The 27,316-nt window shown below is 36.2% G+C and overlaps 2 protein-coding genes across 2 annotated transcripts; one reads left to right on the forward strand and one right to left on the reverse strand.

The window, feature by feature from the left end:
* The first annotated feature begins 10,586 nt into the window (after positions 1–10,586).
* On the forward strand, positions 10,587–15,750 carry LOC132111466 (cyclin-dependent kinase 1). Its single transcript, XM_059518794.1, has 8 exons — positions 10,587–10,663; positions 11,283–11,329; positions 11,502–11,658; positions 13,534–13,657; positions 14,290–14,460; positions 14,545–14,708; positions 15,156–15,297; positions 15,397–15,750. The coding sequence occupies exons 2-8, from the start codon at positions 11,293–11,295 to the stop codon at positions 15,508–15,510; spliced, it is 909 nt and encodes a 302-aa protein (XP_059374777.1). The 5' UTR covers positions 10,587–10,663; positions 11,283–11,292; the 3' UTR covers positions 15,511–15,750.
* A 2,969-nt stretch (positions 15,751–18,719) lies between these two features.
* Positions 18,720–27,202, reverse strand: LOC132112039 (transmembrane protein 26-like). Its single transcript, XM_059519631.1, has 6 exons — positions 26,642–27,202; positions 26,055–26,151; positions 25,397–25,474; positions 24,886–25,091; positions 20,359–20,438; positions 18,720–19,471 (listed from the first exon to the last, which is right to left on the reverse strand). Exons 1-6 carry the CDS (start codon positions 26,830–26,832, stop codon positions 19,155–19,157), a joined length of 969 nt encoding a protein of 322 aa, XP_059375614.1. The 5' UTR covers positions 26,833–27,202; the 3' UTR covers positions 18,720–19,154.
* Positions 27,203–27,316: the final 114 nt, after the last annotated feature.

Raw genomic sequence — 27,316 nt, forward strand, 5'->3', positions numbered from 1 at the left:
GTAATAGTGCTTGACAACTGCACACTACTGTAGCTCTTCAGAACACTAGACTACATCTAAATGTATCTGAGTTTCTCAGTTTACAGATACATCTCTCTACATCATGATCTGGAATGATCCTCTTGATCAACAGTAATGGGGATCCTTGACCCTTTCTGGGGAGCCTCATAGCATTATGAGTCAGTTACATTATGGTTATATTATGGAACGATTTACACTGCATTGAAGCTTCATTAAAGTGGCAAATATATCATGTGTTTACAGAGAATTGACAGTCAGTCAATCTTTTATTTTTAAAGAAGAAATTATTACTTTTATTTAACGAGGACACATTAAATTGACCTAAGTGTTACAAATAAGTATCATGGTTTCCACAAAAAAAGTAGCACATTAAGAAGTGTTTTCAAATGTGACGATAATAAGAAATGTTTCTTGATTAACAAATGAGCATATCAGAATGATTGCTAAAGATCATTACCCTAAAGCCTGAAATAATAGCTTGTGAAAACTCGGCTCTCCCAACACAGTAAAATTATAATTACATTTTTATATAAATTAAAACAGAAGACAGTTATTCTAATTGTAATAATATTGAATGATATTACTGTTTTACTGTATTTTCAATAAAAAAAAATCAGCCTTGGTGAGTAAAGGAACTTTCAAAACCCAAACTTTTGAACAGTAGTGTACATGATTGACATGTCTGCTGAAGAGCAGGATGTGATATTAAAATTCTAGTTGTCACCAAAAAAACAATAATTATTTTTATGTTGTGGCTTATAGCAGCTTAAATTTTTACTTTTTCAATGTAAAAATTCAAAAGTAATAAATAAACTAAATAATTAAAAAGGAATGAAATAAAAATATAAACACATTTTATAAAGTGATGTGACATACAGCCAAGTATAGTGACCCATACTCAAAATTCATGCTCTGCATTTAACCCATCCAAAGTGCACACACACAGCAGTGAACACACACACAGTGTGAACACACACCCGGAGCAGTGGGCAGCCACTTATGCTGCGGTGCCTGGGGAGCAGTTGGGGGTTCAGTGCCTTGCTCAAGGGCACCTCACGCGTGGTATTGCCAGCCCGAGACTCGAACCCACAACCCTAGGGTTAGGAGTCATACTCTCTAACCACTAGGCCACGACTTCCCAAAATAAAGTTTGTAATAAAAATCACCAAAATTGTGCTTCCCACTTCTTTTCCGGTGAACATCTGTGATGTGATTCAGCTTTTGTCAGCCCTTATCTGGGAGTGTGGGCATCCAGAGCTTATTTTCCAAAGTGACCGTCTGGCTCTGCCTCAGTGCTCAAGTGCCCTGTCAACTCTCAAACACACACATAAACATATCACTTTAACTTATGAACTCGCTTTTTAGTACATGTTCACAAATCTTGCTATTACTCTGTTTATCTCCTCTGCAAATTTTAGTATTTAACCACTGCACATTATAGATCTTTATTATGTGATAACAGTTGTAAAGTATGTGAAGTTGGATTCCACTCTACTAAATAGCATAAGAACGAGGAGCCATTAAAGTGGTACTATGATAACTGTAGGTTCAAAATTACAGTATTTGTACTTTGGTGTTCATGTGTCTTGAGGGCATACTAAGCAGATCAGTGCTGACAGGCTCATTTCCTTTTGTGCTGCTAAAATATAGCAGTCTCTGATTAAGTGGGAGACAGGGATTGGCCAATTACAGACAGAGAGAGAGAAAGAGAGAGAGAGAGACATAATCACAAGCCTGTTAGTCCTTCCATCCACCTGTCAAGCCATGTTGCTACGGTGAACACTCCATTACCTCATCACCATGGTTACACTCTCTTGCCAGCCCACTTGTATGCTTTTGGGAACCTGTGAATAATGTGAGATTCTCCCTTAGCACCATCAAGCCGTGAGACGGAGCGAGATTCACATAAAGAGTGTCAGGGTAAACAAGAGATGGCTCTTACCTCCTTTGGAAGATCTGATGCTGTAAGAAAGAGAGCTAAAAAAGAAAGAAACCAGTGACTGTGCTTTTGCATTTCCAGGAAATGTAATGTCATGGGTAACCGTGGCAACAGGCATCACTAATAGACAGCGGTGAGAAGCTCTTTTTAGTTCCACTCGTTGCCTCACATCAGAGCCACTGCTAACCGTTCCACACTGTCACAAGGTTTAGCCAGCACTATTGTGATCACTATTTTTGTTCATACAGACTTGGTACATCTTGGAACACCAACATGCTGATCTTTACTATGCTGCTTTGCTGTGTGAAACGTACAGATTATTGGAAGGAAATGCACAAATAACATCAAACAAATCATACAAAGTAGCCACCAATTTGTCATTGGCATGAGATTGTGTTGATGCACATCTAGATACATTGAGATGTTCCACACAAAGTCAAATTGATTTTATGAGGTTGACCGATTAATCATCATATTACACATTAAATATTATTTTCAAATGAATGAGCAGTAAAATAATAAAACAATCCTTGGCCCTGAGTCATGTGAAAGGGCCTTCAATGTAGCACATGTATACGACTAAAGCACTTAATTTATTTTTTTTATAAATGTAGTCAGATGAATTATTTTTTTGTGGTGTATTGACTCTAAAATGAGACAAGGGATGAGTAGCCCATTATTTTTTAATGCCCATTTTGTTAAGTTGCAACTAACAATGTTTCCAGTGGCAGTGACCTCTGTGCTTCAATGCAATCTTTCACCATACTTAGCATGTTATTAGCTCAAGCATTTCTCATAATCAATGTCCAAACACTGGTTTCTGCTTCATCAGCCATTCTGCTCTCCTTTAACTGGATAATTAATCCCTCTATAATTCATCATAATCACGTGGTGTAAAAATGAGAGTAGAAATTATCAAGCTGGCCAAGTTTTCAAGAGCGGCTATGGAAAATCAGTACGAGAACCCTAATAAAGCCTTTCCAACCTGCTGACCCAAAGCTAATGTAACACAACTCTCTCACATTTTTGAACAACTTCAAGCACTGTATAAGTGTGCACGACAAAGGCCAGGTAAATTAAACATTGTTGCTGACAACCGCAGAACACAGAACAAAATCCATTGGTCTTTTCTGTCAGAGAGAGAGAGAGATGGAGAGAGAGAGAGAGTCAGCTAAAGCAAGCCTGATTAATGTGTGCTAGCCAAATGTGTTTGGTCAGGTCACAGAGAAGAGCAGGGTTAAGATCAACATGCAAAAACAAATATTTAGCAGGAGGAAAGGAAAGAAAAACAGAAGACAGACATCAGAGAAAAATAGGGGACAACTCAACCTAACATGCATGCTTAGACACTTGGAAATGTTTAATAATAATCATTGCCAAGCAACTTTACAACTGGTCATTATAAATACATTGTGTATTTACATTTTTCTATGAATGAGTCATGTGGCACATCTAATCAAAATTTTAAGTGAGAAATAACATAATAATAATAATAATAATGATAATAATAATAATAATAATTCATTATATTCATAGAGCTTTTCTAGGCACTCAAAGCGCTTTACATAGTCAGGGGGTATCTCCTCATTCACCACCAGTGTGCAGCATCCACCTGGATGATGCGACGGCAGCCATATTGCGCCAGAACGCCCACCACACACCAGCTTACTGGTGGAGAGACAGAGTGATGAAGCCAATCAGCAGATATGGGGATTGTTAGGAGGCCATGATGGTCGGAGGCCAATGGGCGAATTTTAGCCAGCATGCCGAGGTCACACCTCTACTCTTTTCGAAAGACATCCTGGGATTTTTACTGACCACAGAGAGTCAGGATCTCGGTTAAACATCTCATCCGATGGACGGTGCTTGTTGACAGTATAGTGTCCCCATCACTACACTGGGGCGCTAGGACCCACACAGACCACACAGTGGCCTCACTAGCACCTCTTCCAGCAGCAACCTAGTTTTCTCAGTAGGTCTCCCATCCAGGTACTGACCAGGCTCAGCCCTGCTTGGCTTCAGTGGGAAACCGGTCTTAGGCTCCAGGGTGATATAGCTGCCGGCATAATAAAATAACATTTTATTTTTACTATAGCATTAACACTTTATTGACCTATCAACAACAGTAGGCAACCAGAGCAATCCATTTGGTAAATAATACAGTATAGACTGTAGTAAGTCAGTCAGAAAACACTGATATTGAAATCATCCTGACTTTTTACTTTTAAATCTGTCCTCACTGTTGACTCGCACATTCATTGTTTCCAAATGCATATTTACACATGTACACACACACAGCAGGGAAACACTCAACATGCAAACAAAACCTGAGCCCACATAAACTGCATACTATGGGATTACTGAAGAGGAAGTGACCTTTATTAGAGGTCAAATGGACAAACAGAAAGTGAGGAGGAGAGAAAGTATGTGTTGATAGAGGTGTTGAAAGGACTTCCACTGATCTGGCATAGCCAGCGCCTTCACATATACTCCAAACCACAAACAACATACTCAATACACAAGTATACACCAACCACAAGGGCTGTTCAATGTTCAGAGGTATCTGTGAACACATTTAGACCATGAACTGTCCTGTGACAGAAACAGTCTGGCAAGAAGAATCTAGTTGAGCTAAAAAAAGATAAACAACACTGATTTAGAGACTAATGAAATACTGTAGTTCCGGGCATGACAGCGTTTCCTCAATATAAATGCAGAGTGTCTGGGGAGGTACACAAGTTTATTTTTGACCACTTCACAGCAATGTTATGTAAGAACACCTGCTGTGAAGAGCCTTTACAAATCACACACATAAACATACACGCTAAAGGACGGCGCTACAAGGCTGGAAATTACGAGTGCAGAGTCTGCCGGTCTAGTGTCTTTCAGATCATTTTAATTTGCAGGCATTGAGATTTACCAATTAACACATATCTCAACCAAATCTAAAATGTTTCAATGGCCCTGAAACAGGATTTTCAGCAACTTCAACACTGTTTCTTATTTTCAGATACAACCAAATGTCAATTTGCTGTAAAATGTCTTTTATAAACACAATTATGTCAACTGGGATTAAAATATGATTACAAATTACTGTACAAATCCCCCCCCCCCAGGGAATTTCAAACTCTGAGAAATAAACACAGAAAAAAGGACAAACTATTATTTAGAACAAGAACTTGAACAAGAACAAGAACATCTGCCAATGCAAAAATTTGATAAAATGAGTAATCACGCCACATTTTTTATAATTTGTACAACCACATAAAACATCTGTAGGAAAAAAAAACAAATTGCTGATTTGTGGATAATAAATAAAAATTAATTTTACACAAAATTAAAAATTCATATTACACATACATATTTTCTTATTTTAAGGGTGTTAAAATATTCACCAAACTCAGGTGAAGGCCACAGGAAATTTCTGAATATTTTTTTTACCTTCAGAGTTAAAGGGTTAGTTCACCCAGATAGCAAATTTATGTAATTAATAACTTACCCTCATGTTGTTTCAAACCCGCAAGACCTCCGTTTATTTTTGGAACACAGTTGAAGATATTTTAGATTTAGTCCGAGAGCTCTCAGTCCCTCCATTGAAGCTGTGTGTACGGTATACTGTCCATGTCCAGAAAGGTAAGAAAAACATCATCAAAGTAGTCAATGTGACATCAGAGGGTCAGTTAGAATTTTTTGAAGCATCGAAAATACATTTTGGTCCAAAAATAGCAAAAACAACGACTTTATTCAGCGTTGTCTTCTCTTCCGTGTCTGTTGTGAGAGAGAGTTCAAAACAAAGCAGTCTGGATATCCGGTTCGCGAACGAATCATTCAGTTCACCAAATCGAACTGAATCGTTTTAAACAGTTTGCATCTCTAATACGCATTAATCCACAAATGACTTAAGCTGTTAACTTTTTTAATGTGGCTGACACTCCCTCTGAGTTCAAACAAACCAATATCCCGGAGTAATTCATTTACTCAAACAGTACACTGACTGAACTGCTGTGAAGAGAGAACTGAAGATGAACACCGAGCCGAGCCAGATAAGAAGAACCGAGGAGCTGATGATACTGCGCATGTGTGATTCAGCGTGAAGCAGACTGACACACAGAGCGCCTGAACCAAATTCTTTTGGTGATTGATTCTGAACTGATTCTGTGCTAGTGTTATGAGCGCGGGTAAACCGAAGGCTTGAATCAAGGGCAATCATCGCAAATGACGCCATTACGTCGAGCGCAAAATAACCGGTGAACCGTTTTCTTCAACCGGTTTATTGAGTCGAACTGTCCGAAAGAACTACTGGTGATCCGAAAACTGATGCAACCGGTTCTTGACTCGTGAACGAGTCAGTCTATTGTTCGCTATCTGGCTCGGCTCGGTGTTCATCTTCAGTTCTCTCTTCACAGCAGTTCAGTCAGTGTACTGTTTGAGTGCATGCATTACTCCGGGATATTGGTTTGTTTGAACTCAGAGGGAGTGTCAGCCACATTAAAAAAGTTAACAGCTTAAGTCATTTGTGGATTAATGCGTATTAGAGATGCTGAATAAAGTCGTCGTTTTTGCTATTTTTGGACCAAAATGTATTTTCGATGCTTCAAAAAATTCTAACTGACCCTCTGATGTCACATGGACTACTTTGATGATGTTTTTCTTACCTTTCTGGACATGGACAGTATACCGTACACACAGTTTCAATGGAGGGACTGAGAGCTCTCGGACTAAATCTAAAATATCTTAAACTGTGTTCCAAATATAAACGGAGGTCTTACGGGTTTGGAACAACATGAGGGTAAGTTATTAATTACATAATTTTGCTATCTGGGTGAACTAACCCATTAATATGAAATAGTGGTAAAAAGATTACACATCACGACATATGTCATGTTGTTTAACTTAGATGCTATTAAATAAGGCCGCTGTCATAATGAGAGCACTACAGCAGATAAATACAAGCACAAGAAACTCATATAACGTGCATGTGGGGGCAGAGGGAGAGTGGGTGCCATAATATACCCATTAGCTGACCATTTCTGCTCAATGTGTACTCTCATTTGTACAAAACTGTGTCCAAATGTGAGATGAGACTTAAAGCCAATGAGGCCACACTTGCTCAAGGTCACTCTAAGAAAACATTCATCCTCATTTGAAGGGAATCAAGACTCATCAGCTGTCCTACACAGTCACGCCAACTATCCTCACCGGGGAGACCAGCAATCACAGGGAAAAGAAAAGGGCAGAGTGATTGAGAGAGAGAAAAAGAATAAATCATGAACAGACAAGTCCATGATTGCTGAAGAATGTTCAGAGAAGAAATCCCCATGGCAACGCCAGGAAACCACATGCGTTCACCATGGCAACAAAGCCTGGGTAGGAATGCTAGAGAGTCTGTTGAGTGAAGGAAGAGAGAAAATGGATAATATTTAGCACAGAATATTAAGATATCATACAAGCAAGCCACACTATATAAACAGTGTAATGTAAATGTTTTAACCTGACATGATCAGAGCTTTATAATAAGCCAGTTTTCATTATCAGTATTTTTCTCCATGTTGATGCATTCATTATCTGCAGTTGTAAATCACATGAAGGTCATGTGAAACATGAAATCTAGGTGAGGGAATCCTCTTTGGTCCTGAAATTGTCCTACATTTGACACATACACACTCACAAACACAGTCACTCAGACACACAACAGCCCTCCCTTGCCCCAAAATCTCAGTGTCCTAAAAACTATTTGTAGCATTTGCCCACTCCTCTGTCTCTAGTTCACTACCCCATTCTCAACCCCCTTCATCATGACCTCTTTCTTTTTCATCACGCTTTTTTTCAAAAACACACTCATGTAAACACACACACACACACCCATCCTGTATCTGTCTCTCTGTCTCGCTGACACACAAGGTTCGTCTGTCTCCCTGAAGGCTCCTGCTAAATATATGGCTTAGAGGGATGAGACTCTAACAGCTGGACTGGAAAGACTGTCTGTGTGTGTGCTTCAATGTCTCTGTCTCTCTCACAGACATCAGACTATACTCTGATGTATCAATAGACAAAAGAAAAGTAGCAATAATATGTGTTACATGGCTCTCTGGAACAGGGTTCTTATAGTTAACTAAAACAATAAAAACCATTTGTTACTTGAAATAAAATACATTTAAAAATGTTAAAAACTTTTCAATAAGAATTTTATTTTAGATTTTAAATAAAATATACATTGAAAAATAAAAAAATATATATTTTTTTTTATTACTTGATGTAGCCTAATAAACTACTAAAATAAGTTAATAATTAATAATTATTCTTAAAAACAAAAACGAATCAAAAATTACAAAACCACACACACACACAAATGTATAACTTTATAAAACACATAAAATAAAATAAAAACATTTCAAAATAATAACAAAAACTACAATAGTATCTAAATGAGACACAATGTACAATGACCACTAAAATGCATCTTACATAGTATTACTGTCTCTCATATACTCTTATAATAAAATAATTTTCAACTCGAATCAATATTTAATGGCCATTTATTATTAATTTGTTAATTAGCTATGTAATAAGAAGGATGATGGTCATTATCATAAAATAAAACAAATCCTGGACTAAAACAGTACCTCATCATATAGAATGGTAGCATTACATAAAAGTAACGACAAGAACACACACCATGAATTTGAGTCCTTCCATTCCACAAAGTGTTCGTTTCCTTCAGTGAATCAGGGCAGCTCAAATGTGCATCTTAATAATTTGCCACAAATCACTTCTTTAATTAAAGCTCTACCCCTGAGGATTTGGGTTTGAATTGAGATTTTATCCCAGGGACTAGGCCTCCTTTATTTCTCTGTAATAAGACAGCCTAGTTATGCTTGATTGGCCTTTTAAAAGCTTGTTTTTAAATAGTTATTTTGAGGAGTTAAATAAAAAACAAACTTTATAACAATTTTTGTTTTCACTTTGTGACTTTCTGTGCAGACAATGCTAAACAGACTATATACTAACATTAGAATAACATGTTCATTTCATAATTTTTTGTACACCACACTTTTGTCTCTCTCATTACAATGTCTGATTGACGAGTAAAATGTTCGCGATTCTGTCACCACACTGACGCTCTCACTGGTGAACATCTCACGCAAACTGAATACAGCAGTCCAACTGTGACGCCACGTGGTGAAACAGAGTATTGCATGCATGTATGTGCCTGTGTCTACAGACCCTCATAGTATGGAATGGCAAACTATATATGCTTAGTTTTTTCCACATTTATTTATTTTGCATTATTTATCTTGACAAATGACTTTTCATTTAGGCCCAAACCCATTTCTACCCCTTAGCCCTACCCCTCTGTTTCACGTGCTCATGTGAAGGGGTAGGGATGTCTTCTCTTTCGGTTGGAGGACTAGGGGTAAGGGGAAGGGCCAGATTGCCCTTCAAAATAAGATTTTTCAGCATCACACTTCATAAAATGGGGTATGAATTATCTCTGATTTAACTGGCTATAGCTGCAACATGGCTGTCCGAGTAAAAAAAGACTCATAAATGTAAGCATTTTGGCATTAATAAAGATTGTAATGAAAAGTAATCATTTTTTGTTACATTCAAATGTAAGTTCATGTTCACGGCCATAATATTCAAAGAAATGTTTGCCAAAAATCGCTAAAGTTCGCTTGCATCATATCATTACATACTGCCCGATAGTACCACAACATATTTCAGGGCAATAACCAGCACAGACACTGAGGAGGAAGTCCCCCCAATAATAAGAAATCGCTAAACCCATTTCTCAAATATTGCCAAATCAAAAGAGAGATTTACATTTTTCATAAGATTTTATCCTCTCATTGGTGGAAAATATAATGTAATGAATCAGTATTTAAACTGTTATTAATATCATTCATATATGTATATCATAATAATCATATATGTATAAATAAATATATGTAAATAAATGCATGATTGTATAAATAAATAAAAGTGGAAATAAATAAATGTATAAATAAATAAACGTGGAAAATGTAAATAAGGAAATAAAAAAATATATTTTTTTTTCTTCTTTTACTTTTGTCTGTATATATATTTATAGATTTATTTTCACTTTTTTACATTCCTTTGTATATTTATTTATGTATATATTTATTTATAATTTTGTCAAGTTTGGCATTCCATATGACACACCACACACAAACCAAACATGTGTTTGCTACGTACAACGCAATAACACTTACTGTATTTGTCATATATTGGAAAGTTTGTGGAATTTAAACACTTAAAAAGACTGTAGCACTGAACATCATGAAGTGTCTTTTACGACAACCTATAAAGTGAAACGAGAACATTAGCTCTGAACCCACAACCAGTGATTCTGTAGCCATAAATATAGTGGAAAAACTGCGGGGAAATGTCTGTTGTTCCCTACCTGCACAGTAATAATGAACAAACTGCGCACGCGCAGTCTTACTCTGACGGACGCCATGCTCCCGCTCCTAACCGCCCTACTATCTGATTGGCTATTTTGAAGACCACCGAGAACTCCGATTGGCTGCTTTTGAATTACGTATACAAAATACATATAGTTTGAATCAAGGAACTCACAGTTCATCGAGGTACACAACATCCACACGCTCTTCGTTAAGATATCGACGGAAAACAGCAGCGTTTGATTATTCATCAGGATTCGTTATAGTTATAGAGAAGGTGAGTTTTAATATATGAAAATGATTCGTTGTTATCAATTTTGATTCTGATCGCTAACGTTATACGTTTTAAATTTGCTCAGGCCCCTCTATGGCAAACGTTCCTGAGTCATTTAACTTCAACATGCAATTCATACTGTAATCTTAATTTAATAATATTCGTTTGATTAGCCCTGATTTGCACATATAGGTCCTAAATAAAAGCAGGTCGATGTATTTATCGATTTTCCTTGGTTTTAACACGTGTAACGTTATGTGGCATCCTGATTTAAAGTGGTCACACTGGTTGATTTGTAAAACATGGATAGGCCTATAAAATGTTATGATGTTTAAAAGCACATAATTGTGAATCATCAGAAATTTAATTGTGTTTTAAATGTTTCCATGTCAATACTAACAGTTGTAAAGGTCAGAGAGGGTCAGCCTTTTATGCCTCGTTATTTAAATCGCACAACTTATATTAGTAACGTTACGTTGAAAACATAAATCTGAGCAAGTGTGTATTGAAAAGAAATTTCTTTGACACATCTAGATTGTTGATGGAACTTCCCTTCTTTGCAGTATCATTCAGTGTTGTCATAAATTATTTTTGTTTTTCAATCTTTTGTTTTTCTTTAAAGTTTTGAGAAAATGGATGACTATCTGAAGATAGAGAAAATTGGTGAAGGTAAGTTGATTCTTTCTTTGTGTAGAGTCAGCTGACTAGTGTTGTCACTTGGCCTTTCTCTCAATGTGTCCCTCATAGAGTTTGTTTCAAGGCAGAATATGAGAGTCCCTGTTAGATTTGTTTTTTCTGTACGTGTCTGCTGGAAATCAATGTGTATGTGTCTGATCCTTAGGTACATATGGTGTGGTTTATAAGGGACGGAATAAAACCACCGGACAGGTGGTTGCTATGAAGAAGATCCGCCTGGAGAGTGAGGAGGAGGGGGTCCCCAGCACCGCTGTCAGAGAGATCTCCCTCCTCAAGGAGCTTCAGCACCCCAACGTTGTACGGTAAGAGACTGAGAGTTTTCATGACATCTTCATGATTATCTACTTAAAACAGAACCAAATCCCCTAAGTTGTACTACTTAGAATTCTGTATTACAAAAGATGTTTGAAGAATATATAGTGAAATTTCATCATGAGTTTCATTTTATCATTCATGATGAGTTCAACTTAAAGGCCATCTTTCAATTTAATTGTATAACTTAATTTATACGGAATCTTGTATGAAAATGTTAATTAAAAAAGACTTACATAAGAATACATATGTTTTACAACACCCACGGGCAGAAATTAAGGAAAAAGTACCTATTCTAAGCTACGCTCAAAGAAACCGCCTTTTCCCAGAGAACGCATCATATGACGTAACGACAAACATAGGCGCTGCCGCCCTGGTTCTCAGTGTGGGTTTAGGTCATGGGTGCCCAACCCTGCTCCTGGCGATCGACTGTCCTGCAAAGTTTAGCTCCAATCCTAATCAAACACACCTGCCTTGAATTTTTAAGTGAGCCTGAAGACCTTAATTAGTTGCTTCAGATGTGTTTGATTAGGATTGGAGCTGAACTTTGCAGGCCAGGAGTAGTGTTGAGCACTACAGAAAACTTAACAGAAAAGAGAGTTTGTCGTTATCGTTATTATAGTAGGTTTTTGTTACAATGGCTGTAACCGGAACACTAACTGCTTTCATACACGTACTCCGCAGTACATGTGAGCTCATTTACATAATGTCCGTCGGAAATACTAAGCGGTGAGTAGTATAACAGCCGGCTAAGTTCGGAATTCCATCTGGCCGGTTATGTTGTTCAGATATATGGCCCACACGCTTGACATCTGCAGAAGCAGAACATGCGGACACCTAGGTCTGAAAGCAGTTACTGATTAAAAATCAGCTAGCAATTTCTAAATAATTTCACAATAAACTATGTTGTGTAGAAATGCACAGCATTTCCATCCCTATCCAGACTAGCTGACCGTCACAGATGTAAGCTAGAGCCTACACCCTACAGCAATCAAAATCTGGGATCTAAATTAAACATTTTAAGACATGTTGCTGGCATAGATGGTGACAATCTACATGGATGCTTGAAAAACAACAAAGTCGACAGCAATATTGCTAAATATGATTTATTAAAGATACTGCAATGTGATAAACATGGAGACAACGTTAGCCACAATTAGCTATAGCCTGTGGTCACTCTACCGATTCTCCTCACACCACAACTCTATCTCTCTCCTCTGTCCATTTACCCTTCCCCTTAACTCTGCCTGACCCCTCTCTCGCCTAGGCGGCTCATAATTATACGGCAATGTCCCATCGTAAGAGTTGACATTTACCCCTACTGCAACCTCTTCATGTTCTGACTCCATTATGAAGAGATGAGATTTACCGGCCGTTGCGTCTCTTCCGATCAGAGCGTTTTTCACAGCGGAAGTAATTTTACTCATAATTTCTTTTAAAAAACTTTTTTAATGCACATTTATGATTCGTTTCGTCACGCAAATCGAGTTCCTACACTATTTATCTACACGTTCATTCACAGGGATCTTCACCTTGAAAGATGGACTTTAATGCTTTGTGTCCTAATCAACAAAATGGCTTTACATACACTACTGGTCAAAATCTTCTGTATTGTTTCTCTTTTTTTGGTAATGCTTTTAAAAAAACTTATCATATGCACACCAGGTGCTGCATTTATTTGTTAAAATGTAGGGGAAACAATAGTATTGTGAGACTTAAAATTGTTTCTCAACTTTTCTATTTTACTATATTTTAAAATGTTAATGTAACAAAGTTGCTTTGGAAAATTATGGTTTCCAGTTTCAATACTGCTTTATGTATGGACTCAACTAAGTATTTTTTTTTCCTCTGTTCCCCTTTTACAGTCTGCTGGATGTATTGATGCAAGAGTCAAAGTTATACCTGGTGTTTGAGTTTCTGTCCATGGATCTGAAGAAGTATTTGGACTCCATCCCATCAGGCCAGTTCATGGAGCCCATGCTGGTCAAGGTGCATTAAATAATGTACAACGTTAAAACAAACTTCAGCTTAGCTTATTTGATTAATAAATGGTGCAGAATTTTTAAATATTTTCCTTTATTTACGTCACATCGTTTTTTATTATTATTAAAGAAGTCATTATTTAAATCTTATTTGAAATTACTTTTTTTCCCTAGCGTAAATCTTTGAAACCTTTGTAGTGATGTCTGCTTTTGGTTGATGTCTGATGTCTGTTTTTTTTTTTTTTTTTAAATAAAACATACTTTTGTTCAGCAAAGATGCGATAAATTGATCAAAAATGATAGTATACTTTTATTATGTTAGGTTTTTTTTTCAAATATATTTTAGTATGAATTTTCTTTTCATCAAAGAAGAATTGCATCACGGTTTCCACATAAATATTAACTGTTTTCAACATTGATAAAAATAAGAAATGTTTCTTGGGCACCAAATCACATATTAGAAATATTTCTAAAGCATCATGTTACACTGAAGACTGAAATGTATTAATATTTCACAATATTACCGTTTTACTTTCCCCAATGTTTTGTTTTGATTTGTGTCTGGATTTTACAGTAGGTCCCAAGTCTGATAGAGTCTGTCCCTGGAGATAACTGTGTCTGTGTGCGTCCTCTCTGTAGAGTTACCTGTATCAGATCCTTGAGGGGATTCTGTTCTGCCACTGTCGCAGGGTTCTGCATCGTGACCTCAAGCCCCAGAACCTGCTGATTGATAATAAAGGTGTGATTAAGCTGGCAGACTTTGGGCTGGCACGTGCTTTTGGAGTCCCGGTCAGAGTGTACACACATGAGGTACATGACAAGCCATTTCTCCTTCCTCAAAGCGTTCTGTTATCAATCCGGCTGATGTGCTTATTCTCACTGTGTGATTCAAAGGTGGTCACTCTGTGGTACAGAGCTCCAGAAGTCTTGCTGGGAGCCTCACGTTATTCCACGCCCGTAGACGTCTGGAGTATTGGTACCATCTTTGCTGAACTTGCTACCAAGAAACCGCTCTTCCATGGAGACTCCGAAATAGACCAGCTCTTCAGGATCTTCAGGTATATAGACTTCTGAAACAACTTTGATCTTGTTTGAATGTTTTAATTTTGCGGCTGGTACGATTTTAACATTTTTAAATGTTGCGATTCTCACCAAGGCAGCATTTTTTTTTTTTTTTTTACAAATTCAAATAACTGTTTTCTATGTCAATATATCTTAATGTAATTTATTCCTTTGATGGCAAAACCTTCTGAAATAATTCTAATTAGCTGATTTGGTGATATGCTGATTTGAAATAGAAATATTTTGTAACATAATACACGTTATTCTCACTTTTAAACAATTTAATGGATCCCTTTTTTAGTATTAAAAACATATTCAGCATCAGTTAGAAAGAATATTAATATCTGTCATCCCAAGATAAAGTGTTCTGCTACAATACTGTGAAAGATGCTACAACCAGCTACGTGCATACAAATGATTTTCTGTGGTTGGTTTATATTTAGGACTCTGGGAACCCCTAACAATGAGGTCTGGCCAGATGTTGAGTCGCTCCCTGATTATAAGAATAGCTTCCCAAAGTGGAAATCTGGGAATCTGGCCAGCACTGTGAAAAACCTGGACAAGAACGGCATCGACCTGCTCACGGTAAAAGGGCGTCCTAACATGCTGATGTCCTACTTATCTGTTTGGAATTGTCTCCATTTCTCTCCTCACATATTTATTTTTATTGTCTCTTTTGTTTAGAAAATGCTGATTTATGACCCTCCAAAGCGGATCTCAGCACGGCAAGCAATGACACATCCATATTTTGATGATTTAGACAAAAGCACTCTTCCAGCCAGTAACCTCAAGATATAGACTTTTGATCTAAAGCAATGTAAGCTTAGTCTTTCAATACGCAATAATTTTTGTTCGTTTATTGGGTGGTTTTTCTACTTTTTCTACTTTTGTGTTGTCTGTTTTGTATGTCTTTTTCCTATTCTGTTTCGTGTTAGATAAAACACCCGTTTGTAAATAAAACTTATATTTTTTTGTGGACCTTAAGTGGCATATAACAACAATAACTGTTTATAATAAAGAGCACTTTGTAGGATCCCATCATGGACTGATGTCTTCTGTTTTCATGTACATTAATACATTGTGTGATTTATACTTCACTTGCTCACCAATGGATCCTCTGCAGGGAATGGCTGCCACCAGAATGAGGAAAAAATCAGAAGTAATCGACACGACAGTCCATCAGTTAACATTCTGTGAAGTGATAAGCTGTGTGTTTGTAAGAAGCAAATCTATTGTTAAAGATTTTTAACTTTAAAATTACTAGTCCATAATCCATAACACATCTTCAGGTAAATAATTCCACCCCCCATTCTCCTTTCACATCAAAATCAAATGATATATAAGATTTTGAACTTTTAGAACTTTTTCTGCTTATATACAGTGCTTGATCTGAGCCTATTTCGCTCTTAATTCAGACAAAATGACTTTTTGACTTGAGAAAGCGATATTATGGATAGAGGACTCATTTTAGCCAGAAGCATAATTTTAAAGTTAAAATGCCTTAGTGATGTATTTTCTTATCACAAACATGCAGTTTATAAGATGTCAATTGATGGACTGATTTCTGATGGCACCCATTCACTTCAGAGGATCAATTAGTGAACAAGCAATGAGGAAAATGATGCAAAATCAAATTTTTCTTTTTCAGCATGAAAGCATACTTTTCTCTTGCTTTCTGTGTTTACCATAGTGTTTGCCAGAAAATATAAAGGAAATGTCATCCAAGTCATTTGGTACTATTGCCTTATGATTTCATGTTCTTTTCCATGTCTACTCTGTAAACAGTTAAATACTATTTCACTACAGATCACATCATGTTTCATATCATATTAATGAGATTTTTTCTGAAATAGTTTCTTTGTTAAAACAGTGAATAAATAAGCTTTCTTTACACTCACTCCAAAGATACCTCTCCAAATGTGATTGCACAGCAAGCTCTAAATGACTATGTGTACATAACCTATCCCATTTCTGAATAGCATAGGACACAAAAATGTTGTGAATAAAAATTATTATACACTATTTTAACTAATTACTTTATTCTTCAGTACATGATTACCATGTTAGGTAATAAACCCTATTATCACATCTTAATATCAGTAATACTCTGTGAAACTTTCATTTAAGTCAGTCTTACTAGTATTTTTTACTTTACTAAGAGCTCTGCAATATGTCACGAATATTAATAAGGTTGAGAGCACACAGCAGGCCAAACTGTACTGTAAACTGCCTTTCGGTTTAAAGCACAAGGAAACTCTTAATTTATTAGCCCATAGGCAGTTTTTGAATGGAGATGTTAGTCTTGTTAATAGAATATGCTGAATATATGCTGAAAATGTACCATCAGGTACAGATTTGGAGAAATTTAAGCATTCCATCTCTTGCTCAGGAGTGGATCCTCTAGTTCAACCTGCTGATGGAATCAGCATCATAATCCACAACACGACTCCAGTCCATCAATTAACATCTTGTGAAGGAAAAGGCAGTTGATTTTTGTGGCGTTTTTATCAGCTGTTTGGACTACTTTGATGACCGATTCACCGCAGAGGATCCATTGGTGAGCAAGTGATGCAATGCTAAATTTGCCAAATCTTTTCCGATGTAAATTGTCAGCAAATGTTCAGTTTTAGATGAACTATTCCTTTAATGGAGAGTACTTGCAGAAATTTAAAAAGCAAAGTATGGTTTATCATAAACAACTGTTTAAGCTATTTCAGAACACTGAAATCATCAAAAGGCTACAAAATATTCTCAAATATGATTTTATTTTTTGTTAACTTACCATCCAGCACTAAAAATGTATCCATTGGTTAAAATTTACCCAACAAAACGGTGATGACTGCTGTACATCAAATGTCACAGTGTATGTCTTATTAGGCACTGAAATTACCAAATGTAGTAGATCAAAATGCCCCTGTTGTCCATTCAAATCTAACTTTTTTGTTGGTATCCGGTTTTATTCTTGTGGGGCTTTTTCCTGTTTCCTCTGGCTAAAAATAGACAAATGTTTCTGCTTAAATGTTTAATGAAATAATGCGTGTTTTCCTGCTTTAGGAATGTGTGTATGTTTCAGGAACAGATTGGGACAGAGACAAACACCCAACCCAGTGTTTATACTTTGAAGACATGCAAGGAAACGAAGAGATACTGTGTGAATGTAAAGTATGAAAGAAAACGAGAGGATGTGGTGATACAGTATATAACAATGAAACCCAAAACTCAGATAACCAGCACAGATCATCCCACATATAAAAACATGGAGAATCCAGATAGGTAGAAACTAGACAAAAAAATATTTATTTGAATAGGTTCACAGGGTTTCAGCTGTGTTAATATCTAGTTAAAACACATGGTCCTTTGAAAGATATACTAGGAACTGCTGTAGAGCAACTACAGATTCTCTCATCTTACAGGCCAATTGCCTCAGACTGTTCTCAGGTCAGAGATTATCAGAGTCATATCTGAATGCACACTGCGAGTAATCATGCACGAACAGACCCCTTTTAAACACGTGCACACTAGATAAATGTGCATCTGCCTCTTACATATAATAAGAAGTACTCTTACTGCTTGTGAGTCCGAAAATCTTGCTTCACAACAGAGTCTGGTATACAAACATTGTAAACCATAAAAAAAAAAAAAGTTTAATAAAAGTAATATTTAAAAATAAAATAAATCTACTATTGATCCTAGTTTAGTTGTATATAACATATTCAAAATACATTTCTAAAACTGCTGTCACCCATAAATGTGTTTTTAAGCATTATACGACAGGGGTTTTCAATTTTTTAGATGCCACAGACCCGCAAATATGATCGTCCTGATGTGAGGGCCCCCATCCTAAAATGTAAAATGTAGCTATATGTTTTTAACATATAATTAATATTATAAATATATGTAAAAGATTATTTGGAAAATAAAGTTTTTTTTATTATGTTATAAAATAGCACTGTACTGTTAGATGTATTATTTATTTTTTTAATTATTTTTAAATCAATTTATTTTAATCAATTATTTTATTTATAAACTTTTCCACTGACCCCATAGAATTTATTTAACTTCAGCTAGTTGTCATTGCAACATTTCTCATTTAAAACTGCATTAAAAATGAATAACTAACTATATATATATATATATATATATATATATATATATATACACACACACACACACACATACAAAAATGGATAATTAACTAATTATATAACTAATAAAAATGATAAAATAACCAAAATGATGGTAAATATAAAAACAGAAACTAATTAAAAATATCAATAAATATTCTAACAGTATCTTATTAATACTAGCACTCCCCTGCTGCCCCCTGGAAGTCTCCATACCTCGGTTTCAAGCAAACCATCTGGCACAGTTGGGCATACAATAAAACGTATTTGTATTAAAGAAGCTAAATTTTCATTTTACATTTCTTTTCTTTCCTTCCTTCATACTGGGGGAGAGGTAGATAATGATGATGGTGGTGGTGATGGTGGTTGTGGTTTAAAGACTTGACAGATAACTATGAGTCTGTAGAAGTTGAGGATGACCACTAGAAAGTTCTTAATAGCAAAGAAGACCAACATCTGATGGAACACATCAAAGTATATCATCACAATGAGACGTACCACAAGAAAGGGCCCATCCTGGATAAACAAACTCTCCACGATGTTCCAAATGTCTGTACTGTGTCTTAAAAAGACAATGTTACAACAGCCGTTTCCCCCATCAGGCTCATCTGAGTTCTGTGGCCGGGATGTCACAACTGCAACACAGACACACAGATATAAATATTATTATTACTCCAATCCCAACAAAACCAATTTGCATGTTACACTAGTCAAGTTTAGACAATTTTTTTTTTCTTTTTTTTTTTCTTCGTTCTTGCAGGAAATTATGTTATGCTTTGGATCATGATTGAATTGTTTCAATAAGAGGTTAATTTGTAAAAATGTTTGTTTTTATTTGAAGTTGAAGGGTTTTTTGGCAGAGGGCCACTATGACTGTTTTTCGGACTGCAGAGCACTTTGCTACAGAAACTACAGGAAATCAACGACTCTAAATGTTTATGCCAATTTATTTGTTCTTTGAATGGATGATCTTAATGCATTGTGTGTTGAGTATTTATAGAAAACAAAAGCAAAAAATAAAACAAGCTTCCATAGTTTACAAACCAGTGAGCACTGAGCAGAGTAAATTTGCAGAAGTGAAGTCAGTTGAACTTACGAGAAATGGTTGAAAAGATCCAAAAAATCCACCCCTCTCCTCTTCCTATGGGGTTTGGTAATGTTTAAATACATGCAGCTGCCAAAGCGCTCATTCCTCAAAGGGAAACATGCATAGAGCATAACGCAACAAAAACACATGTTGTTGTTCTTCAAGTGACTGAAGCGCTGTAACACTACACGGAGTTGCATCCCAAACTGCTAGTCTATGTGAGCTCCAAGGGTAAGAAAAATACTTTTGATGGAGCAGGATGAAACATTTACGATGTGTAAGCATCAGACTGAAATTTCACAGAACAGCAGGGTCCTCCTTCAGTCTCTTGAGGGATCCTGAACTATTTTATAGGTCATGTTGCTGCTTTTCAAAGCAACATCTGTGACATTTGATGGTGAGATGTTAAAAAAACACAAACTGGTGATCACAAACCTGCCAGGTGAAGAGGAAACTGCAACATACTCCATGTCCACACTGCCAAGATTAAATACACCAGCTGATGGTTGTTCTCCCTATAACACAGTGAGGAACGTGTTATGCAGATTTGCATCAAATAATGTATTAGCATTTATAAGTGAGTCTTTATGAATTTGAAAATCAACACGGTATTATGGCTGGCATTACGGAGCAGATTCTAAGACAACATTAACAGCCGACACAAACAATCAACTCTGAATATCTGATGGCCCATTCTTAGGAAAGGGGCCATTTGTGTTTGCGTGATTACTGATATCTCCGGCAGGAAAAAACAGAGATACTGAATGTAGTTGCAATATATTGGACCACAAAACCAGTCTTAAGTCGTTGGGGTATATTTTTAGCAATAGCCAAAAAAAACATTGTATGGGTCAAAATTATAGATTTTTCTTTTATGCCAAAAATCATTGGGGTATTAAGTAAAGATTATGTTTCATGAAGATATTTTGTAAATTTCCTATTGTGAATATATTCAAACATAATTTTTGATTAGTAATGCATTGCTAAGAACTTTTTTTGCATCCTAAGATTCCAAATGTTTAAATACTTCTATATTTGCCAAATATTGTCCGATCCTAACAAACCATACATCAATGGAAAGCTTATTTATTCATTTATTATTTATTGTTTTATTCTATTTTAATTTATAAATCAATATGATTGATTAAACTGTATTAATTGTGTAATGCAAAAAAAGAAAGAAAATTTATTTCATATTTGCATGTTACTATTTATTACATTTTAGTGGATTAAATGTAAATTAATGAAATTAAAATAAAGTCTGCCTTTTTAAATATATCATTTGCTTTGTCTGTCCTTTATCTTTTTCTAAAATGCTTAAGGGATTTTCTGAGATAATGCCAAATTTATCTTTGTCCCTCATTAATATGCCATACAAAAATATTGAATAATGTGGTGTGGTGTGATGATATTTCCTAGTAAATGCCAGTAACATTAACCCTTGTGCACTGTTCGATTTCTGTGTACACCCTTTATGGAGCGGGTCAAATTGACCCTAATTGGATTCAATACAATTCTTCAAAAATCACACTATGAAAAACAACAAAGATTCAGGTACAAACTGTAAACTTTTATTATCAACATTTGTCAAATATTCCCCCAAAAATATATCTGAGGGTATGATTTAATGAAAATGTTTTTTAACCATTTTTTAAAACTGTTTTGTTTTGACAAAATTTGAAAATAAACAGTATGCTGACTTGTTTTGCATATACATTTTTTTTTACTTTTATTTCCTTCTTAGAACATCATAACTGAACAATTAAATGTAGCTGTATAATGAAAATATTTACTTTTCTGAAGTTGGCTGTTTTGTAAACTCATTTCATAAAGTCAAGAATTTACTTCTGACATGAGCGCACAGCAAGTGTGTGCTTTTGGCATTTGAATTTCTTGCACTTCACACACATGGTGCTGGTTTTTCTCTCATGCTTGGATGGGCACACCTCACATCTCTTCCGTTTATTTCTATCATCTGTGTTCCATCCTTCATTTTCTGTGTGTCTGACTCCAGATGCACGTTTCTGCCCTCCATGTTCAGAATCTCTCTGGGTAGCTCAGGTTTGTCATTTGTAATTTGCCATTAATTTTGAACACCATGATTTAGCTTTTTGAAGTGTGTTTGGTTAGGGTTAGAGCACTTTTAGATACACTTACACTTTAGAACTGGAGTTGATGCCTGACATACATGAATTAAATGTTTTTATTTTGTGTCTGTACAGTTTCTTTTGAATAGCTGCCTATGAGGGTCAAATTGACCTGCGAACATCACAAACGTAATAGTAATTTTGCTTGTATATGTAAAAAAAAAAACAGCATGTTGAAACTTTGCATGCATGTCCATGATGATAAATGAGAAAAAGTCACAAAATATCAAGAAAAGAAAAAAGGTTTAATATTATTTCAGGTAGCCAGAACAAATAAATGATAGGTAATTTTTACCATCTGTGGCTGACAAAATATTTTTCTGTATTGAAATAAGTGTGAAAATCCTCATTTTTTAGCTTCATAAAGTAGTAAAAAAATAAAATAACAAAATATAACCAAGAAATTGTATTATTTTGTGTCAGTACAGTTTCCTTAGAGCGTTAAAATATGCGGTTCAAATTGACCCATGAACATCATGAACGTAACAGTAATTTTGTTTGTATATGTCAAAAAACACCAGCATGTTGAAACTGCATGCATGTTCATGATGATAAATGAGAAAAAGTTACAATATATCAAGAAAAAAAAACATTGGTTAACCAGTATTTCCAACAACTAGAAAATCTAAACGGGTCAAATTGACCCGCAACATAACACAAGGGTTAACTTCATTTTGAATGTAACATGGTTGACATTTAATTGCACAAAACACAATTTGAGAGAGAAATGCCACCAGTTTTAAGTATTTATTATTATGTGAAATCTATTGTGAGTGATGTATAAGACATATGTTCCATTCGCGTCTGCATTTGAGCTCCGTCACTATATTCTTTTTATCTATTTTTCTTTTATCTTAAAAACGACACCACCGGGTTAACGACACCACGCTGCGGCAGACGGAGACGCTGAAGAGGGACTTCAGGAGCCTGATCGAGTCGGTTCGCAGCACAATACCCGCGGCGACGATCATCATGTCAGGACCACTGCCCACGTATCGACGAGGACACGAAAGGTTCAGTAGACTTGTTGCTTTAAATGAATGGTTGTTGTCATGGTGTAAAGAACAGAAACTGCTATTTGTTAATAATTGGAATCTTTTCTGGGAGCATCCTAGGCTTTTTCGCGCTGATGGCCTGCACCCCAGCAGAGTCGGAGCGGAGCTGCTCTCATACAACATCTCCAGGACACTTCGCTCCATGTGACTAGAAAGACAATTCTCAAATAACTATTATGATGACTTTTGTTCCACCCGCTTAAATGATAAAAGTACTTGCACTGTACAATCTATACCAAACTACTGTTTTAAGCATGAGCCCCGTCAGACTGGTCGTGGCGGAGGTGTTGCAACAATATATAGTGATATTCTCAATGTTACCCAGAAAACAGGATACAGGTTTAACTCTTTCGAAATACTTCTGCTTAATGTTACACTGTCAGACATGCAAAAGAAATCGAATGTATCTCTTGCTCTGGCTACTGTGTATAGACCACCAGGGCCGTATACAGAATTCTTAAAAGAATTTGCAGATTTCCTCCCAGACCTTATGGTTACAGTTGATAAGGCGCTAATCATGGGAGATTTTAATATTCACGTTGATAATACAATGATGTATTGGGACTTGCGTTTACTGACCTAATAAACTCTTTTGGAGTCAAGCAAAATATCACTGGGCCCACTCATCGTTTTAATCATACACTAGATTTAATTATATCGCATGGAATCGATCTTACTGATAAAGATATTGTACCTCAAAGTGATGATGTTTCAGACCATTTCCTTGGATCGTGCATGCTGCGTATAACTGATATTAACTATATGTCTCAGCGTTACCGTCTGGGCAGAACTATTGTTCAGGCCACCAAAAACAGATTCCCAAATAACCTGCCTGATCTATCTCAAAAATACACATGAACTAGACGAAATGACTGGCAACATGGGCACTATTTTCTCTAATACATTAGAAGCTGTTGCCCCCATTAAATTGATAAAGGTTAGAGAAAAAAGTACTGTGCCAAGGTATAACTGTAATACTCACTCTCTCAAGAAAGAAACTTGTAGTCTTGAACGCAAACGGAGAAAAACTAATGGAAACTAATCCCGTATTTTCTAATAATATTACCAAGGGGCAACATGTATATTGAAAATAGAAGGGGACCTAGGACGGATCCTTGTGGCACTCCATATTTTGGAATATTTGATACGCTTACAAACTGACAGTCACCACTTATAAGCTACTACTAAATATTGTAGAAACTTAATTTTCTGTAAAGTTGCTTTGTAACGATTTGTATTGTAAAAAGCGCTATACAAATAAACTTGAATTGAATATGTTTTACTGAATGTTCAGCGTTCAACAACATTTCAAATGAAACTACTAATTACTACTTGCTGATTTTGACAGGCAAAAAAGGCACCTGAGAATGGACCGACAATAATCATCACTCCAATCCAGTAATACTGCACTGTATTTCAGAAATACTACTTTAATCATTTTTTACTAAATGTTATGATGTAATTTATTCCTGTGATGGCGAAGTTGAATTTTTAGTAGCCATTACTCCAGTTTTCATTATCAATTGCTGCTCAAGAAACATTTCTTATTATTATCAAAACATTTGTGTTGCTTAATATTTCTGTGAAAACTGGGATACATTTTAAAGATATTTATATGAAATAGAAATCTTATGTAACATTATAAATGTCTTAATCTATCACTTTTGGTCCATTTAATATGTCCAGTAGTGTCAACAATAGCATATGAAGTAGCATTCAATCAAGCTTTCATGAACTGAATGAGAACAGGAAGTACCCACTTGACATCAGAGAGTGTTTCACTGGTAAATTCGAGAATGTCTGCTGCCGTGCCAACAAAGATGAGTAAAAGCTGAGACAGCTCGTCACGCGTCACTCCTCCTAATGGGAGGAGCCACTTTCCAATGATGAGAAGAATCAGCAGAACCTGATGAAGACCAAGGATCCAGTCATTCGCACACACCGAGGTGAGCATGCGCTCCAAGTGCTGGAAGACACAATATTATACAGACAGCTACTTTTTCAGTTCTGAACACATCACACCATTGCATAATGAGGAGAACTGTCTGTGCTGTGAAGCACAGGAAATAGATTTCATCACAAATTGAATCCCAAACATGTGATTTGTGCATACACGATAGATAGATAGATAGATAGAGAGAGAGAGAGAGAGAGAGAGAGAGAGCAGATGCATCACAGTCAGAGCATTAGTCACTTTTTTTTACAGCAAAGCACTGACCCACAAATGAAAACCTTAAATATAAACAAATAAATATTACATTTCAAAATTACCTTTAGTGTTTCGTTACCCATTGTGTTGTTTAAAGGCAATATGCTCTTGACATTGTCCCAAGAGTCCAGTTTCCTACACTGCCAGACACAAAAAGCACAGAGAAGAATTTAATGAGTGCAAAAAGAATATCAGCTTATTTATGAGCATAACAGGTCTATTGACTTTAGAAAAACATATGCATAATCGCAGCATTTTGCTGATAAAAGGCATTAAAGGGACATTAAAATGGCTGTCCTCATCCAAAAACGAATCAGACTTTTTTTTTGCCAAGTATTGTTACACACACAATGAATTTGTCTTGGTGAGGCTTCCAGTACACAGAAAAAATAAATACATAAAATAAGAAGACAAATACATACAATACACACTGCAGGCCAAAAGTCCAAAATAATTTTAGAATGTTTTTAAAATGAGTCGTGCGACCAAGGTTGCATTTATTTGATCAAAAATACAGTAAGAACAGTAATTTTGTAAAATATCACTACAAAATAAAATAACTGTTTCCTATTTTAATATATTCAAAAATGTATTTTTTTTTTTTATAGCAAACAGCTTTTTCACTGAGAGTACAAGGTCACATGGGTTTGGCACGACATGACAGTGAATACAAGAGGGCAGAAGACTCCAAAATGGAAAGATTGGTATACAGAATAATACCTGAGGGTCACTGGCTTTGTTCTCCTGATGATGTAACTCTAGAATCCATATGGACGGAATAATGCTGATGAGGAAGAGCAGGATTGCTGGAGAAAACCTATGAGAAGACAGAATATGCTTACATCATTTTACAGAACACAAATACACACACTGAACAATTACTGAGATTGTGTTGTTGTTGTTGTTTTTATGTTCCTTTTAGGGCCAATCTAAAGCTCACTGCTGGAGACCCTTAAGATTATACTACAGTAGACTACTAGTATTCTTTACACACACTGTGTCACTGTGTCTGCAGTAGCCTAACAATAGGTCTAGCAGGATGTTTGTGAGGGGGAGTGAGGGAGGGAGAGAGGAATGTCGGTAACTTTTTAGGAAAACTTAATTAAAATATAACTGAAACTGAAAAACAGCTAAAGAAGTCAAATGAACGCCACACACACACACACAGAAACTAAGCTAAATATTGAATACAAGTTATTAGACCACGACGAGTGATTCATCCAGCAGAAACTAATCAACAGCAAGATGGATCTGTCAGTAATGTTAATCATTTATTAATCTGTAGAACTGTAAAGGGTGTCACTCACCATTTGTAGTCTTTCCCTTTCCTTCGTTTTAAAGTGAAGATCATCTCCACGACCAAAGGGATGTAAAGAACAGTTAGTAACCAGTACATGTTGTTATTTTTCACCGTTTTTACTCTCCAGACGCCGATTAGAGAGACCAGAATGAATAACGACCTAGTAATGATCGCGCACACGAATTTAACTAAAATCATGGTGAAGGCGAAGGTGTCCCGGGATTGTGCGGTGGAGAGTGCGCTTGTAGAGCCCCGTTGAGTCCCCAGTTTGTGTTGAATCCTCCCACCAGCGTCAGTGTGTGAAATCACTCACAGTGGTCAAATGTTTGTTCTGAAGACATAGCTCCGAGGAAGCCTGGAAGATCGTATATACAAGGCATCGTATATGCCATTTAAACGTACGTTTATTGTATATCTGGACACTCTTTGCAGTTTGGCAAAACTTTCCCTGTTGAAATAAAAAACAGTTTAAACCAGCCTAAACTGGTTGGATAGTTTTAGCTGGTTTAATTAAGATGGAAGTAGGTGGTCTCCCAACCTGACCAGCTATAGAGGTTGCCAAAACCCCTCTAAAACCAGCCTGTTGACCAGCTGTGACCAGACTTTTTTCAGCAGGTTTTTAGGGTTCTTTCAGTGACAAAGAACACGTGTGAAACTTTAACTGAACGGTAGAGGGCAGCAC

This window comes from Carassius carassius, chromosome 31, assembly GCF_963082965.1.
Source record: "Carassius carassius chromosome 31, fCarCar2.1, whole genome shotgun sequence".
Classification (NCBI taxonomy): Eukaryota; Metazoa; Chordata; class Actinopteri; order Cypriniformes; family Cyprinidae; genus Carassius; species Carassius carassius.

What these genes read in the sequence shown, in the direction of transcription:
- LOC132111466 (XM_059518794.1), top strand. Translation starts at nt 11,293, where the DNA reads ATGGATGACTATCTGAAGATAGAGAAAATTGGTGAAG. An exon ending in TGGAGCCCATGCTGGTCAAG is followed by an intron (nt 13,658 to 14,289) that starts GTGCATTAAATA and finishes TCCTCTCTGTAG; the next exon opens with AGTTACCTGTATCAGATCCT. An exon ending in CAGCTCTTCAGGATCTTCAG is followed by an intron (nt 14,709 to 15,155) that starts GTATATAGACTT and finishes GTTTATATTTAG; the next exon opens with GACTCTGGGAACCCCTAACA.
- LOC132112039 (XM_059519631.1), bottom strand. Translation starts at nt 26,832, where the DNA reads ATGATTTTAGTTAAATTCGTGTGCGCGATCATTACTAGGTCGTTATTC. An exon ending in ACAAAGCCAGTGACCCTCAG is followed by an intron (nt 25,475 to 26,054) that starts GTATTATTCTGT and finishes TGTGTCTGGCAG; the next exon opens with TGTAGGAAACTGGACTCTTG. An exon ending in TGGGTAACGAAACACTAAAG is followed by an intron (nt 25,092 to 25,396) that starts GTAATTTTGAAA and finishes TGTGTCTTCCAG; the next exon opens with CACTTGGAGCGCATGCTCAC.